Below are 18,747 nucleotides of genomic sequence, written 5' to 3'. Positions count from 1 at the left end.
GAAGAAATACTGGGTTATATTCCACTTTAAATAATGGGAAAACATGAGCTGTACGCCAATCCACTGGGACTCTGCTACCGGTAGTTGAAAGAGTCACAAAACATAATTTAAAGGGGTTTATCTATAACTGAATTTAATTCCCTTAGGACCCGAGGATGCATGCCATCCGGGCCAGGTGCCTTGTCTATTTTTAATTTATTTAGTCTTGCCTTCACTTATTCCTGCGTTAAGTATTTAATATTACAGTTGGAAGATTGAGACTCTTCTGCATCTGTAATTTGCAACAGTGATGTTTCCCTTGTAAAGACAGAAGCAAAGAAAGCATTTAATAACTCTGCCTTACCTTGGTCATCCACCATTGAGTTCCCACCCTCATCCTTTAGGAGTCCAATACAGTCAACCTTTCTTTTTTTAGAGTTGATGTACTTGTAAAACTTCTTTGGGTTAGATTTTATATCCCTAGCGATTTGATTTTCAGCTTCAATCTTTGCCAGCCTAATTTCTTTTTTTACAACTTTTATTGCACTTCTTATAATTGCTTAATGCAGCCTCGGTCCCCTCATGTTTTAGGTTCCTATAGGCATTCTTTTTCCCCTTCATTTTATCTCTAACCTTTCTAGTTTTGTTTGCATATGTGATATAAATACTACAATATTTATTGACAATAAGCTTAACAGCTTGCCATTTTCATTCAGTGTCCTCCCCTTGTAGTACATTATCCCAGTTCACCAAACGTAGTGCCTGCCTGAGTTTCATAGTTTTAGTGGTCCCACTGCCCCGCGGCCTATCAGTCACCAGATCAAACGTTATGTTGTGATCACTATTTCCCAAATGTTCTTGAACCTGCACATTTGATACATTATCTGGTCTATTTGAAATGATAACACATTCCCCCTAGTTGGTTCCGTTACCATTTGAGTCAAGTAATTGTCCTGTAGTAATGCCAGAAATCTGCTGATTTTACCAGAATGGGTAGCCTCAGTACTCCAGTCAATGTCCGGAAAGTTGAAGTCACCCATAACTATGACCTCATTTTTACTTGTAGCTTTTTTAATCTGCTGTAGTAATTGCAGTTCTGCAGCTTCATGAATATGTGGTGGCCTGTAGCATAACCCAATAAGCAATTGGCAACCTCTATTTCCACCATGAATATTTACCCAAATGGACTCCACATCTTCACAATCTTCCTCCATCTCATTGTTCAGGACAGCTGCAAAATAATTCTTAACAAAGAGACAAACCCCTCCACCTTTTTTTCCTGTTCTATCCTTCCTAAACACATTGTATCCCTCTAAATTTGCTATCCAGTCATGGCTTTCATCCATCCATGTCTCTGTTATTCCCACAATGTCATAGCCTTTGTCAATCAGAATGAACTATAGTTCGTCCATTTTATTTGTAAGGCTCCTAGCATTGGTTACCATGCACTTTATATTTTTACCTCCACATTTTCCAATTTTGGTTACATGAAATGGGCTACTTGAAGTTTTATCAACCTCCTTACTCTTTACACTGTCCCCACCCCCATAATGTTAGGCTCCCACTGTCTTTTTTATCTTATCTTGTCTACATATTGAGACTTTACCCTCCCGCCTCCCCCCAGATCCTAGTTTAAAATCTCCTCCAACCGTTTAGCCATCTTCTCCCCGAATGCAGCTGCACCCTCTCCATTAAGGTGCAGCCCATCCCCGCTGTAGAACCTGTAGCCGACTGCAAAGTCTGCCCAGTTCTCCAGGAACCCAAACCCCTCCCTTTCTACACCAATTTCTCAGCCACTTATTTAACTCCCTAAGCTCCCTCTGTCTCTCAGATGTAGCACGTGGCACTGGCAGTATTTCAGAAAACACCACCTTGGAGGTCCCCGCTTTAAGTTTATCTCCAAGTACCTGAAAATCATTTTTGAGGACCTTCCATCTCCCACTAACTTTGTCATTGGTGCCAATGTGTACCATGACAGCCAGGTCTTCCCGAGCCCCACCCAATAATCTGACAATTCTTTCCGCTACATGCCGAACACGAGCATCCGGGAGACAACAGACTGTACGGCATTCACGGTTTCTTCGACAGATTACCCTACCTGTGTGCCTAATAATTTGAATCCCCTACCACCAGTATCTGTCTAGCCTTAGCTGCACACTTATTTCCTTTCTCGTTGCAGCGGTCTGCCCCTTGGTTGTTAAGGGACACATCCTGCTGCAGCATTGCTACTCCAGAATAATCCTCCCCAATATTACGCAAACAAGCATACTTATTAGGGAGGGACAACTCGGGACTAGACTCCCTGACACTTTTTCCCCTACCCCTCCTAACTGTGACCCAACTAGCGGCTACCTCTGCTTCTTGTTCCGGCTGTACTCCACCCACCTTATCTTCACCGGTTCCCTCCAGTGTCTGGATTGTGAGATCCAAGCTCTTCTCCATGTTATGCATGTGCCTCAGTGTTGCGAGATGCCCATTTAGCTCTGTGACTTCAGCCTCTAATTGAGCAACACGCACACACCCAGGGCAACAGTAAACACCCTCAATATGCTGATCAAGGCATGCATACATGTTGCAGGATGTACACTGTACTGCATTCTCCAACATGATGACTATTGTGTGGGGAACAATAACTTAAAGTAAACTGTGGTGGTAAAAGATGAAACGGGAGAGTGAGTGAAGCTGGGGTGGAGGAGAGGGAGTGAAGCTGGGGAGTGAGTGAAGCTGGGGTGGAGGAGAGGGAGTGAAGCTGGGGAGTGAGTGAAGCTGGGGTGGAGGAGAGGGAGTGAAGCTAGGGAGTGAGTGAAGCTGGGGTGGAGGAGAGGGAGTGAAGCTAGGGAGTGAGTGAAGTTGGGGTAGAGTCCTCAAAACTTAAAGACTACACCACAACGTGCCTAGCACATTCTAACCAATGCAAAAAAACTGAATATTGGTTGAAGGGAATTTTTTGATAGTCCTTACCTGCTGCTTAAAGTATTTCCTCCCCTTTTGTGCCTGTGTTCTAACGCCTGTTTTTAACGCCTATGCCACTTGTTTGGAAGCCACTTAGTGAGTAAGCCACAGACTGAGCAACCTCAGGTACTGAGTCCTGAAGCTGTCCAAATACCTCCTGTTACAGCTAATCCCTCCCCCTAGCTAATTGCCTGTCTGCTAAGCAACCTGGAAGGAAAAGAAAAAAAATATACGTTTAAAAAGTGACGCTTGCTGCTCTAGATATCAGATGAATTGCAATACACAAACCACCAGATATCACAGCAGCAAAACACAATTTACAAACAACAGCAAAGTATTATAATCAGTGCTCACAGTTCCCAGCAGTGAAGTGAAATCAGCCCTCCACCAGAACGATTTTATTTTTTGTAGCACTTGCAGGAGCAGGAAGAAGGTTCAGTCACCTACCTGGAGGTTTAGTGCTTGACTGCCCCTTATAGCTTTTCTTGGTGGTCTAATGGTTGCCTCCCACCCTTATAGTATGATCTCCTTTTCTTCTTACAGATTTACTTGTGGTCTAGTAGTTGCCCATTCTATTTATAGCTTTGTCTCATAGTCAAGTAGTCTCCCTCCTGCCTTTTAACTTTCCTTGATATTCTAGTGGTCCAACCAACCTCACCTTGCAGAGATCTGCAGCAGAAACCGATGCTGGTAATTATTTCTCACTTCTCCCTGTTTCTGCAGCAATTGTATCACTGCGATGGCTTGTCTTGATGTTAGCCTCCAGTATAGCGTTTACCAGGTCCCAGCTTGATGGCATCATTAAGCCAGGCCCTGGCAAATGCAAGTACAGGCCACTGAAGGGGGGCTGGGGAGAGGTGAGGAAATTCGACACCAGGGTGAATTAGTCCTACAAATGTTGCATTGGGTGATGAGCAAGTATGATTTATTTACACTCTCAAGTCTTATAAATGCCCTGTACACCATTCAGGTTGAATGGCCAGGAACATGGAGCCCACATCTGAAGGCACATTATAAGGTTTGCGATGAGAGGTAGGTGTATGTGGGGGGATTAATGCTACCCTTGAAGGGCACATTTATCATAATGTTAAGGACAAAGTGCTATTTCAGACCTCTGGTGCCTGGGAAGAGTAGGAAAGAATACAGTGTCGGTAGTGATGCTATCTTGTCATCACTCAAATGGAACCTTAACTGAGAGGTATATGGAGGCTACCATATTACTTCTTTTTAAACAATACCAGTTGCCTGCCAGTTCTCCTATTGCTCTGCCACTTTAGCTATAGATCCTGAACAAGCAATGCAGATCAGGTGTTTGACAAAAATCTGACGAGAATAGCTCCATGCTTGTTTCAGGTGTGTGATTCAGATAATACTGATGCTCGACTGCCAGGCAACTGGTATTGTTTAAAAGTACATAAATATGGCAGGCTCCATATACGGCTCGCTTCAAGTTCCCTTTAATAAAAGAATGACACATAGCCAACTCCATCCAGGTACCGACCCGCATATAAGCCGAGGTACCTACTTTTCCCTAACAAACCAGGAAAAAGTGATTGACTCACATACAATCCTCCTCCCCAGTATAGCCCACTCCACAGTAGCCATATGTGCCCCCATTACAAGTCACCCCCCCTCCCCATAGCCAGATGTGCCACAAGGATGATAGTTGTGTCTCAAGACGCCACTAGAAGGGGTCATATATATGAGACAGCGAATGCCACACCGGAAGGATCCCTGATCATTGCACCGCTGACACGTTGCTTGCACGCTCTGCTCTACAAGCCAGGGGACCAAGTAGTCTTGAGCAGCGCACTATGCACACCATGTTGCAGAGGGTGGAGGGCACACACACAGCAGGTCACAAGCTGGTAAGAGCAGGATCAGTAGTGCACAATCCTTACACTCCTCTGCCAGTAACAAAACCTGCTCCACCATCCGTTCTACTCCACTGACTCGCATATAAGCCGAGGGGGTAACTTTTCAACACATTTTTTGTGCTAAAAAATTAGGCTTATACGCGAGTATATACAGTATATAGAAAAGGAATGATGTAGAATGCCTTATTTACCTTAAAAGGTAAAAAAAGGGAAAACAAAACACTGTGATAAAATAGTTTAATTTCCTGGATGGCCATACTACTGGTCTCTAACTGGGACAAAGACAAGACTGCAGAACAGGAAAAATATCAAGTAGCTGCAGACTTTGAGCTATGAGAACTCTTTCCACAGAAAGTTTCCGGTTCATTTTCACATACAGAAAAGGTACAGGAGCACAAGCACATAAGTATTTTTTTCAAAGCATATTTATCTGGTAAGAGTTTTACAAGCTGGGTTGCTTCCCATGAAGTATGCCCAAGTACTAGCAGTACTTTTTCTGTAGTAGTACAAAAGATAAAGGACAACTGAAGCGAGAGGGATATGGAGGCTGCCCTATTTATTTCCTTTTAAGCAATACCATTTGCCTGGCTATCATGTTGATCCTTTGCCTCTAATACTTGTAGCCATAGACCCTGAACAAGCTTTAGCAGATCAGGTGTTTGACATTATTGTCAGATCTGACAAGAATAGCTGCGTGCTTGTTTCTTTTATTATTCAGACAATACTGCAGCCAAATAGATCAGCAGGGCTGCCAGGCAACTGGTACTGTTTAAAAGGACATAACTATGGCAGCCTCCATATCCCTCTTGCTTCAGTTGTCCTTTAATATTCCAATTGCAGCCATTGATCGGAAATCCATTCAATAAAATCAACCGATCGATTTGTGGCCGATTTTGATCGATTTGACCTGACTGGATGGAAAATCTAGGTCGATCTGCCGCAGGCAGCAGATCAGTGGTCCATAGAGTTGCACTGGATCTAATGGTCCAATAATGCATTTAGATTTCCAATAGATTTCAGGATGAAATCTATTGGAAATCTGTTCCTAGTATGTGGCACACATCAGATAGATTCTGTCAAATTCGACTTGACAGGCATCTGACAGAAATCAGATGGTTGAATCTGCTGCAAATTTATAAGTGTATGGCCACCTTTATTCGTATATTATTGGTCTACTTCTATGATATTCTTGTATCCAAAAGGGCATGTAAGTGGCCAATGGAGAGACAAACAAATACCACAGAAAAAAAAAATCATACAAGTAAGCCCACAAAAAAATAATTAATAAATGTACCTTGCGACCTTTACATCTTGGTAACTTATGATTTCCAAATGTCTGGTTCCCTATGAGGTGACATCCGACTTAAACATGCTGTAATTTGAATTTGAAGTGTATATAATGTAATGTTTATAATAATCTTTCCATTTTACTTTCCAGACAAGTATAATTTTTTTTATATTTCATACAGAGCACTCCTGGTTGATTTTACTGCACAAAGCAGAATGCCTTATCCTTCTTTGGCAGTAGGAGAACAGAGGCGCCAGCAGGATAAAAGTGGATAAAAACTTTAAAATTTGCTGGAAGGAAGGTCCACACTGAGGCGCTACACCTGCTATTGCTGAAATTCTGTTTTGTCCCCACGTTTATTGCCTGATGAAGCGGGCTGGGCCTGCGAAACGCGTTGCACTTTTTTGGAGTACTATTTAATAAATGTGATTGCTACTATTCAGACAGTCTTTCGTGTCTGCTTTATGGAGGTAAGTCCACCACTTCCTCCCAGCAAATTTTAAAGTTTTTATCCACTTTTATCCTGCTGGCGCATCTGTTCTCCTACTGCTATACCGTGTCCACCCCTGGTGGAGGGGTGATCTGCCCCCTTTCGCATCTACAGAGAGCGACTTCTTATCCCTGAGTGAGGACAGGTCTAATCTCCTCACCTGCCTATACAGTGGTTGCCTTTGTGGTAACCCACGTTTGTGAGTATAATTTTCTCACAATAACCTTTACTTCATTTATCCTTAACCCATTCGCGTTCCGTCGTTTTCACTTGAGCAATGCACACCTCCCATTGATTAGCCTATAACTTTATCACTACTTATCACAATGAACTGATCTATATCTTGTTTTTTCCGCCACCAATTAGGCTTTCTTTGGGGGGTAAATTTTGCTAAGAGCCACTTAACTGTAAATGCATTTTAACAGGAAGAATAAGAAAAAAAACGGAGAAAATTCATTATTTCCTTGCTTTCAGCCATTATAGTTTTAAAATAATACATGCCTCCATAATTAAAACTCACGTATTGTATTTGCCCATATGTCCCGGTTATTACACCGTTAAAATTATGTCCCTATCACAATGTATGGCGACAATATTTTATTTGGAAATAAAGGTGCATTTTTTTCCGTTTTGCATCTATCACTATTTACAAGTTTAAAATTAAAAAAAATATAGAAATATTTCATCTTTACAAAAACAAAAGTTTGCTTTCCTAAAACAGAAAGAATTTGCGATAATTCAGGTTGGAGTGAGCTCGAGATGTCTCCCAGGCACCACTGCTGAATATATGCAAATTAACCATTGTACCCTTAGAAGCATTTCATCTTTACATTGATATTTAAAAAGTTTAGACCCTTAGGTAAATATTTACATGTTTTTTTTCAGATTAAACATTTTATTTGGGAATTTTTGGAGGGTGGGATGTAAACAATAGTTTTATAATGTAAATGTGTCTTGAGTTTTATTTTTCTTACTTTTAGTTGTAGTTTTACTTTTTGGCCACAAGATGGCGGCCATGAGTTTGTTTACTTGACGTCATTCTAAGCGTAACATACACTTAGAGATGCATGGGGGAGGCAACAGCCAGAAAAAGCGCAGCTACCGAGAGAAGCTGTCGCTTTTTCAGCGGGGGAGAGGAATTAGTGATCGGGCACCATAGCCCGATTCACTGATTGCCTGGCTAACGAACCGCGGGCCAGGAGCACGCGTGATCGGCCGCGGTAGCGCGCATGGTTCCTGGACGTAGTTTCTACGTCCAGGAACTAAAATAGGTTAACATACTACACTATATTGGGCTCTCGGTTTCTCTACACTTTATCCTTCTTTGGGACTACTCACTGGGGCTACTCCAGTAATTACAGCTGAATGACTTTCCCATTTGTTTTTTTTGTTTGTTTTTGTTTTGTTTTTTTATTAACACACAATTTTAAGAGCTGACCAGGAGGTAATTACCGGTATTATTTCACCATAGAATTATTCTCAGTTAAAAACTTGCATTGCTATGTGATGTACTGTGTGTGAACATGCATTATGGATGGTTATCAAGTGTTATGTAACGTGTATGAACGTGCTAAACAGAAACTGGGGTTTCCATGAACATGGAGCCATAGCTAAAAGCAGCTACCCTAAATCACAGTATTTTGCAGAGAGATCTTTTACCATCACTGGAGTTATTGCAGTCCAAACCAAAACTATGTATTGTACTGATCAAGGCAAGTCTGTGTGCTTTGAGTCCTATGGGAGAAAAGCACTTTATTTTTGTTTTTATTGTTGTATCATAATGCATTTACAAGAAATCAAGGAGTTATTTTAAATTACGGTACTTTAATCACACGTAATAAGGCAGAGAACATAGTTGTCCTTTAAGGGCTAGACACTCAGAACATGTGATTTGCATGCCTGCTATCTGTTGAACATTTAAGCAATGGTGGTATCTTCCTTCCTTTTTATTGTCATGACAAATACGTTCTTTATAAATATTTGTAATTTATTGTACTATTTACAGGCATATTATATTGGCAGCCATAGCTGTGGATATGGATAGGAGAAAAAAAATCCACAAACTAGCTTTGGCAAAAACGGATCTTGCATGAGAAAATGTTATGTATCCAAATAGGTGAATACCTTGGTTCCAATTAATTATTCTCTTAATGATAAAGATCTTTAAAATGATAGGTTTTGCTTACTGAGGATAAACGATCTTAAGCCTTATGGTGCCCATACATGGTACAATAAAAAAGTTTGATTTTCCAGTTTATTCTACCAAAATGATCGAATCGAAAATAATCCTTTTTTCGTTCAAGAAAAATGAACGATTATCCCATTTTTTCAATAAAAATCCGATCGTACATGTTGGAAAAAACCTATATATTCGACTGAATGGAATAATCAAACAAAATTATCGAATTGAAAAAAAAAAAAAAAAAATGAAAAAATGTATGGGCACCATAAGATAGACCATCCAAACTGAGTAAATATTTTTTAGCCCACCCGGCAAACTGGACACAACAGCACGCAAACACAGGGAATGCTAATTCATGCACTGTAGATACACTATAAGGGTACCTCCAACAGGAACTACTGAACAGTAACCACAATAGAATAGCCATCTGTCTGTACCATTCACATCAGTAATGTATATAATGGTCTTAATTTTCTTTCTTGGGAACCAGTAGGAAGCATAATTGCATGCTTCAGGCAAGAGGTCCTAAGTAATAGATCCTCCTTAGAAACCCAGTAAGATGCAATACTGCACTGTCAAGCAGTACTTTAAGAAGAAAAAAGATTTAGAGTTTTGGCAACTGTCAGAGAGAAAGAGAAACTTCAATGGGAAGTCCAGAGATTCCGCTGGTCAAGCAGAAATGCAGACATCCTGCCACATTTCTGTAATTCTTCACAGTACAGCAGAAAACACTGTCTTTATCTATAAAGACAGGCCACATAGAAAAGACACAGGCAAAGCACATTTAACCCCAAACAAGCATATTTTAGTTTCCTTAACCCTTGCACCCCACAAAAATTGACATCATGCCGACATAACCTGACAATACAGAGCACAGGCCTGTATAAGGGTATATTGTATGTGTCACTATGTTCACACTTTTTCCCTCAATCTATGAGTTGTTAAGGCCTGCTTAGGATGAGGAGGGGATTGCTCTGAAATACAGCATGTGAGCTCCACAGGAAGTGAGGGCTTTGGTTACAGCCTGAGTAAAGCTCAGAATCATATTCCAGTCTAGTCTTTTCTTACATCCGGGATCCTCTTTCTTGAAGAATCTGAAATGACAGAATGAATGAAAACATGAAAATGTAAAGGCACAACAATGTGCAGTTAGAAAGCAAGCACATGTTTGATGCAATACTAAATTTAACAAGTAAATAATTTCATGTATGACTAATAGCCCACAATTGGTCTATAGGTAATGCAAGAAATGAATTTAATGTTGGATGGGATTAAAGGTATAAAACAACTGAAGCAACTGAGAGTTTGTACACCACATGGACAATGGCTTCAATTCACAAAGCATTAAAGGGAAGGTTCACGCAGGAGCTGTAAAAAATAGAAATCCAAATCCACTTACCTGGGGTTTCCTCCAGCCCGTGGCAGGCAGGAGGTGCCCTCGGCGCCGCTCCGCAGGCTCCCGGTGGTCTCCGGTGGCGATCCCGACCTGGCCAGGCCGGCTGCCAGGTCGGGCTGCTTCTGCGCTCAAAGTTGCGTGTCACTTGTGCGCGCTGACGTCATCGAACGTCCTCCGGGCTGTACTGCGCAGGCGCAGAAGTTCTGCGCCTGCGCAGTACAGCCCGGAGGACGTCCGATGACGTCAGCGCGCACAAGTGACACGCAACTTGGAGCGCAGAAGCAGCCCGACCTGGCAGCCGGCCTGGCCAGGTCGGGATCGCCACCGGAGACCACCGGGAGCCTGCGGAGCGGCGCCGAGGGCACCTCCTGCCTGCCACGGGCTGGAGGAAGCCCCAGGTAAGTGGATTTGGATTTCTATTTTTTACAGCTCCTGCGTGAACCTTCCCTTTAACGCATTCAGTAATGCAGAAAACAGCTCATTTTACCAAACATGAAGTCAAATGTCAATTCACTAAGGTCTCATTCACACTGGAGCATTTTACTAGCAATTTCAACAGTGCTTTCAATTGCTGACGATCGTTACTGAAATGTAAAGTGTATGACAGTGTTCACACTTAGCGGTTGCCAGAGATTTGCTGAAATCGCAAATGCACTGCATGCAGCATCTTTAGCCATTTTGGGAAATTTGTGTTTCACTGTTATATAATAACAAAATGCAATCGCTCCAAAATTACTTTCCTGTACAGTGAACAATCGTGGAAAAATAGCTTTACAAAATCCTAGTCGTTTTGTGATTCCCACTAAGGCTGTTACCGCATGGAAAAGTAAAGTTACTGACTAGTGAGTTCAATTACCAACTTAAAGGACACATCAAAGCTTAGTAAAAATAAAAAAATCCACTTACCTTGGGCTTCATACAGCCACTGCCTGCCGATCTGTGCCCACGCCGCAGCTTCACTCCACGCTGGTGGTCCTGGGTCCACTCGGCGCAGAAGTCCTACTGCACCTGCGCAAGCGGCTCTTAGAGTCGCGCTGACGCCATTTGGACTGTACAGCGCAGGCGCAGAACTACTGCGCCTGCGCTGTACAGTCCAGACGACGTCAGCGCGGCAGTGAACCGCATGCTGGAGTGGAGAGAGAGCCAACACGGAAGCCGACCTGGCGAGGTCGGCTTCGCCACCGGAGCTGCGCCGAGGGCACTGGACGGATGCCAGAGGCTGGAAGAAGACACAGGTAAGTGGATTTTTTTAATTGTTATTTTGCTTGGACCACTCCTTTAAATACCTCAATAAATGTTAAGCCACTAAGTTTTACAGATTGCCCAGCAAGCTCACGGTAAACCAGAACTCCTAGGAGTGTGTAAGGGGCGGAAAGGAATCAAAAAGCCCTCTTACTAAAACACTATGCAGAACAGAAATTTGCCTTCTTAAAAGAGAAGGTATTTATGAATATTCAGGTTGGAGTGAACATATGTCGTCTCTGACAATTGTCCCTGGAAACTTAAACACAACTCCAGAACCGCTGGAATGCAATGATTTGTCAGTTTGTTAATTGTGCAAAGCCACATTAATCCAACATGCATACAGACTGTTTTTGGACTGGTTGGCCCTCATCAAGCTGACACATTATATTCCAGCGGTTCTGGAGGTGTGTTTAGCTTTCAGAGACAACAAATGGGACAATCTGCATATTCAGCAGTGATGCATAGTGGGAGATCTCATGCTCACACAAACCTGAATAATCGCAAATACCTTCTGTTTTAGAAGACAAATTTCTGTTTCACGGAGACTAGAACATTTGATAAAACAAGTACAGGTAGTCCCTGGTTTACGAACGCCCGACATACGAACTACCCGCTGATACGAACGGCCCGATCCCATCGCAATGACATAATTTCCGCGTCGGGTAACTTTGAGAAAGCGGCTTCAAACTTCCCCGTGTGTCGGCGCATGACCGACACACAACAGTGTTGTACTCACCTCCGAACAGAGTCCAACGCTGTCTGTCCTCCGCTCTCCATATCCTACTCCATATAGCCCTGTACAGCCACCGCTAGATGCAGCATCCACTTGCTTCCTGTATGTCATGTGGGGGGGGATGGGGGGGGGAGAGAGAGAGAGAGCGGCAAAGAAGGGTACAAATTTAGGCACAGGGAGTAAATAGAGACAGAGGCACAAGGGGTAAAAACCGGCGGGGGGGGGGGGGTGACAAAGGTGCAGGGTGGGTACAAAAATCCAAAGGGGGGTACGAACTGAGGCACAGAGGGTAGAAATAAAGGCACAGAGGGTACGCACAGAGGCATAGGGGTACAGAGGCACATGGGGGACAGAGAGGTGCACAGAGGGGGGACAAACGTGCACAGAGAGATTAGAAAGGCACTGAAGGGGACAAACAGGCACAGAAGGAGACAGAGAGGCACAGAGGGAGGCAAAGGGTGGCACATAAGAGGCAAAGCAGACAGAGATAGCACAGCGTTCCGACTTGAGAATGGATACAGGTTAAGAACGAACGTACAGTCCCTATCTCGTTCGTTAACCGAGGACTACCTGTAAGACGTTTGGTATTTTAAGGAAAGTCCGACTATCAGATGTTTAGGTAAAAGAACAGGAAAAGGAGCCAGCTAATATGAGTAGCACCCTGTCAATACTTTGTAGAACCACCTTTTGCTGCAATTACAGCTGACAGTCTTTTAGGGCATGTCTCTACCAGCTTTGCACATCTAGAGACTGAAATCCTTGCCCATTGTCCTTTGCAAAACAGCTCCAGCTGTAAAACTTCAAGGGGGCCGAATACTTTTGCAAACCACTGCTCAAAAAAAATAAAGGGAACACAAAAATAACATCCTAGATCTGAATTAAATATTCTTATTAAATACTTTGATCTTTAAATAGTTGAATGAGCTGACAACAAAATCACACAACAAATTATAAATGCAAATCAAATTTAGTAACCCATAGAGGGCTGGATTTGCAGTCGCACTCAAAATTACCCTACAGACTAATCCAACTTTGATGTAATGACCATTAAAACAAGTCAAAATTTAGGCTCAGTAGTCCGTGTTGCCTCCACGAGCCTGTACGACCTCCCTACAACGCTTGGGCATGCTCCTAATAAGGTGGCGGATGATCTCCTGAGTGACCTCCCCCAGACCTGGACTAAAACATTCACCAACTCCTGTCTGTGCTGCAACGTGGCACAACCCCCACCTGTGGACGTCGGGCCCTTATACCACCCTCATGTCGTCTGTTTCTGACCATTTGAGCAGACACATGCACATTTGTGGCCCCCTAGAGGTCATTTTGCAGGGCTTTGGCAGTGCTCCTCCTTGCACAAAGGCAGTGGTAGCGGTACTGCTGCTGCGTTGTTGCCCTCCTACGGTCTCCCCTACATCTCCTGATGTACTGGCCTGTCTCCTGGTAGCGCCTCCATGCTCTGGACAATATGCTGACAGACACAGCAAACCACAATTCCACAGCTCACAATTATGTGCCATCCTGGATGAGCTGCACTACCTGAGCCACTTTAGTGGTAGCATGAGACGGAGTCTTCAACCCACTCGAGTGAATGCACTATCAGCATTCAAAAGTGACCAAAACATCAGCCAGAAAGCATAGGAACTAAGAAGTGGCCTGTGGTCACCACCTTCAGAACTGCTCCTTTATTGGGGATGTCTTGCAAATTGCCTATAATTTCCACCTGTTGTCTATTCCATTTGCACAACAGCATGTGAAATTGATTGTCAATTAGTGTTGCCACCTAAGTGGACAGTTTGGTTTCACAGAAATGTGATTGACTTGGAGTTACATTGTGTTTAAGTGTTCCCTTTATTTTTTTGAGTAATGTATATATATTTCAACTTATGGGTAATGGGAGGTGTTTCCCTAATCAACGTGAGCCACACAAGCTTACAGAATGGCATGACTGGATATTAATATGTATTGCAAGTAAAAAACATCTGTCTATGGCTGTTAGCTGAGATTAGTCAATTGGGCTATTATGGTTCAGCAGCTATACAAAAGCTTAAAAAAGCCTGTGGAATTACAAGCATCAAACTGAAGTGGCATAGAGTACTGGCCTCTGGAGCAAAGTAAACACACCCTTCATAGTGTTGAATTATGCTTTACCGTCTGCCAGATTCAACTGAGATTGACAGGTAGAGAGAGAAATGTACCCAGGGCTGGATTTACCATTAGGCACTGTAGGCACGTGCCTACAGGCTCATGTTTAAAAAGTGGCTCACCTCCCTGAATTTTTCCCGGTGAGTCACATGATCTGCCACTGCTCCACCTCTCTCTCCCTCCGATACACATGTATGGACGGTGCAGGCTGCAGCAATCACACTCCGCCTCATTGGAAGTGGCTCTGCACTACATCGGCGCATTGTTCTGTACTGTGTCTTTAAGGGTCCTCGCTTGATGAGGTTCCTTATAGTACAGAACAATGCCAACTCACAGCAGAGCCACTGCCCGCAAGATGGATGTTATTCTGTAGCCTTTCAATGAAGGAGTGGAGTGGAGCCCGGGGTCATGTCTCCTCCATTAAAGTAGCAGTCGACTGCGAGCAGCGAACCCGAACCCTGCACATGCTGCTGAACGGTCCCAGTCATCCTGTATGCTGACAAACGATCCTGTTAAATGCACTCTCTGTTTGCCACTTTTGTAGCACTACCTTTTTTTTGCAAGTATTGTAAACATTGGAACCTGTTTCAAGCGCAGCTTCATGACGAAACTTTGTAGATACTTTGTGACCCACAAAAACAGTAACTATGGTTGCTGATCTTGCATTATTTTTTTTATATAAGGAGATTCTGTAATTATATGCTGGTCAGAGGTTCTAGTGCCAATATATATGTGCTGATAAACTTTGCATAAATGATAAAAAAAAGTAGTTACTGTATTTTTTGGACCATAAGACACTCCGGACTATAAGACGCACCTAGGTTTAGAGGACAAAAACCAGGGGGAAAAAAAATATACTAAGCCTGGTGTGTCCATGGTGCTGGGGAAGTCTTATGGACCTTTTCCCCCAAACTGTCTATCTTAACTGCAATATCTAAAGCTACACTAACCCCTGCTACAGTAAGCCCCATCTATAATGATCCCCACTGCCCCAGCTTCAATAATCCCCACTGCCCCCCAGCTTCAATAATGTCCACTGCCCCAGCTACAATAATCCCTACTGCCCCCCAGCTACAATTATTCCCATGGACCCTAGCCACTGCAACAAACCACCTACAGTAATCCCCACTGAACCAAGCCACTGTAACAAACTATCTACGCTAACCTACAGATGCAACACAGAGAGCAATCTACATACAGACACAGATGTGACACCCTGCAGCTCTATTTTATGTTAGGGGTGTGCAGAAGTGCTCAAGAGGCACAGCTTGCTGAAGATCTTGTTGGCCAGATGTCGTGGTTATGTTATGGGGTATGTAAAGGAAGATGCCCATCCAGAGTATGTGAAGCTGCCGATACACTCCTCATCCTCCAGTGCAATCTCAGCAGACAGCAACCGATGTGGAGGTCATCCAACAGCCGCCGATGCGCCGCTCTGCCGTTGCGCTCCTCTACCGATGCGCTCCTCTGGTGCAGTGTCAGCACCTGCCATGCACGGCTCCCGGACAAAATCCTCCATTCTCTTTCCGGCGGGTTTTCTTGCAGCTTCCCAGTGTGATCTAACACATGCGCTGGGATCACGCTGTGCCGTAGGGTCTCGCGGCACAACAAGAAGTGGGTTATCTGGGGGTTCCGGAAGCCGCAGATGCTCTCATCCTATGGCCATGCACAGCTCCTGGATGGATTCCTTGGCCAGACTCGCTTGTTCCGGACATCCTCTCCTTACCCCACACGCGCTGGGGTCAAGCTGGATGCACTCATTCTTCGGCCATGCCTGGCTCCCCGGCGACTTTCTTTATCTTCCACGTGGCCAGGCTCACTCTCCAGGACCACAAGAGACCACATGCTGGAACGTTGTAGCTGACCTCGCAGTTGCTGGGAGAAGCGCACCAAGCGGCATACCTCCTCTGGATCGGGAATAGATTTGCTGGGCACTCAGCGGGGGAGACAGCCACGGTTATAGTTATGTGGGGTCAGTAGGCGCAGGTCTGAATTGTAGTATTCGGACGATAAGACGCACTGACTTCCCCCCTCCCCGTCTTTTGGGGGAGAAAAGGTGTGTCTTATGGTCCGAAAAATACGGTATATGTTGACCTGGTCATCTGGATGGTTTATCTCTGTATGCAATGCAACATAAGTTTTGAATGCATTCCAGTTTTCGCCATTTAATAAAGATTGTGTAATTTTCTGTTAGGGTCCACCTTGATTTAGCCCCATTTTATTTCATGTTCTTGCTTATTTACATAGTGTTTACCCTTAACATAGGCATCAAATTGAATTGAAATTGGGATCTCCCTGCCTGATACCACTAACTGCCCTCAGGAGCTTACCGTCAAATCCCTACCTGATGATATGGTCCTTAGGAGTAGCTTACACCCTAACACTGCCTGATATCTCTGATCTCAGGCCCTTACAGTCTAATCCTTGACTAACATCACTGACCTAAGGTGTTTACACCCTAATCCTTGTCTCATGTCACGAAAGACTGGTACACACAATCCAAATTCCCGTCAGAATGACTGGTTGAATTGATAATTTTTAGCATGTCCGATCTGCTCCCGATCGAGTACGGGATTGATTTTGTGCAGTATGGATGTGAAAATCAATCCCGTTCTTGATTGGGAGCACATCGGACATGCCGAAAAGTATCGATTCAACCTCTTGAAATGACAGGAAATTGCATCATGTGTACCAGCCTTAAAAATGACAAAAGACTGTGATCAGGCCCTGTTCACACCTAAGTGGAAATCGCGCGAATCCCACTAACCGCTAGCGTTTTGCCTATTGTAGTCTAAGGCAATGTTCACACTGCCTCGAACGCAGGCATTTTGCGATTATCGTTAATCGCAAATGCGTTATCTGCAGCAGTTTGCGATTCTAGAGCAATCGCGATTACCATATATAGAACTGCTAATCGCGAACACTCCCAAAACCCTACTTTGTGTGTAAGATTCTAAGGACATTTAATGACATGATTCAGAGATTAGGGAGTTCAGAATAATTTTACTTGGGGGAGTAGCCTGTCGAGGGTAGGAGTTTAGGCTGCCAAAATGCTTTGCCTACAGGCAGGGCTGGCACTACCATAGGGGCAAAGGGGGCAATTGCCACAGGGCCCTAGCATCCATAGGGGCCCCCAAGTGTCCCCATCATCCACTAAATGATGTGACCGAGCCCCACACGCTTCCTCCTCCCTCTGCAGCATCAGAGAGGCAGTGAGGACAGGAACACACTCACCTTGTCCAAGTTTAAGGGCATACAGTACCTATAAATGGGAGGTTTGGGAGCAGGGTAAAGTAAAAAAAATGGCTCACCTTGCTCCTGCTTCCCAGTGGCGTTAATATTCCCCCTAAAGGTTGCTGTGGATTGTGGGGAAAGATGTCATTCGGATGCCAGCTATTGCCACCAGTTTTATTGAGCCATCTATTGGAGGTGCCCAAATTACTGTCTGAGCGCAGCTAGAGCCATAATTACTATTACGGCCTCAGGTGGTGCCGACTGTGCCAAAATTTACACCCCTGCTCTTACAGCGCTCCAGTTCAGGGGGCCCCCCAGGTTACTTTTGCCCCAGGGCCCCATTGTAGCTAGAACCAGCCCTGCCTACAGGCTCCTGCATTGTAAATCCAGCCCTGAAGCTACCTGTCTGCAGTGCCAACTGTAAAGTTTAGATATTTATGGAATAACATTGTGGGGTTTGGGCACTTAAAGGAAGCCTAAACTGTCAGAATCACAAAATGATTTAGTTATAAAACCAAATTCATATGCACAACAAAGTGCTGGTACCCTTAAGGTCTTTGCAGACAGTACAATTGTTACAGTTATAGGTAAGTGCTACATAGGAAAAGTGGTTAAAGCAAACCTCTTATAAAAAGATTTTGCTATTTTATGTGGCCCTCGAGAGCTTCCAATGTCCATCCTTTCAAACAGCAAAATAAAGACAGCATTCTGCCCCCTTCCTTGTCAATTTGAGCTGGGATGTAGCAATAACCCACAAGATCTCACCCCTCCCCCGCACGCAAAATCATCATGAAGGCCCTTCCTTGGATCCATGCTCTCCCTTGGTAACTAGTAAATCATACACACACATACACACACACACACAGTATGCCTGCTCCAGCGATACATTATCTTTTCGGTTCTTTCTGGCAGTCGAATGCTCAGTACTTCCATATTTCCTTCTCTGTCACCTCGTTCCGCTGCTCTTCCCCTTTCAAAATCTGCACCTTTAGGATTGCTCAGCAAGATTCCAAAGACTGGCGTATCCATACTGCGAATGCATGTGCACAGACTCACGCATACTCAGTATGATCCAGTCATCTTGAGAAGTACTTACTTAATCCTGTGTCTCCCACTGGAGCAAAAGGGCCTCAACAAATGTATGCCATCGGTTTCTGTCCAGGGCGTTTTTTTCTATCTTAAGTCCATGATTTTCCTGCCTTCTTTATTTCTTCCTCCAGACTTCTCCA

At 43.9% G+C, this 18,747-nt stretch overlaps 1 protein-coding gene across 1 annotated transcript in view; it reads right to left on the bottom strand.

Annotated features, from left to right (window-relative positions):
• Positions 1–8,390: 8,390 nt before the first annotated feature.
• Positions 8,391–18,747, bottom strand: part of KCTD2 (potassium channel tetramerization domain containing 2) — a 105,902-nt gene continuing 95,545 nt past the window's right edge. Inside the window, exon 6 of the mRNA XM_068264285.1 lies at positions 8,391–9,862. Coding sequence (XP_068120386.1) covers positions 9,833–9,862 — 30 coding nt within the window. The 3' untranslated portion in view covers positions 8,391–9,832. The remainder of the gene's footprint in view (positions 9,863–18,747) is intronic.

This window comes from Hyperolius riggenbachi, chromosome 12 (genome assembly GCF_040937935.1).
Source record: "Hyperolius riggenbachi isolate aHypRig1 chromosome 12, aHypRig1.pri, whole genome shotgun sequence".
NCBI classification, from domain to species: Eukaryota; Metazoa; Chordata; class Amphibia; order Anura; family Hyperoliidae; genus Hyperolius; species Hyperolius riggenbachi.
The sequence above is the reverse complement of the archived record's forward strand: the minus strand, read 5'-3'. Positions and strand labels throughout refer to the sequence as shown.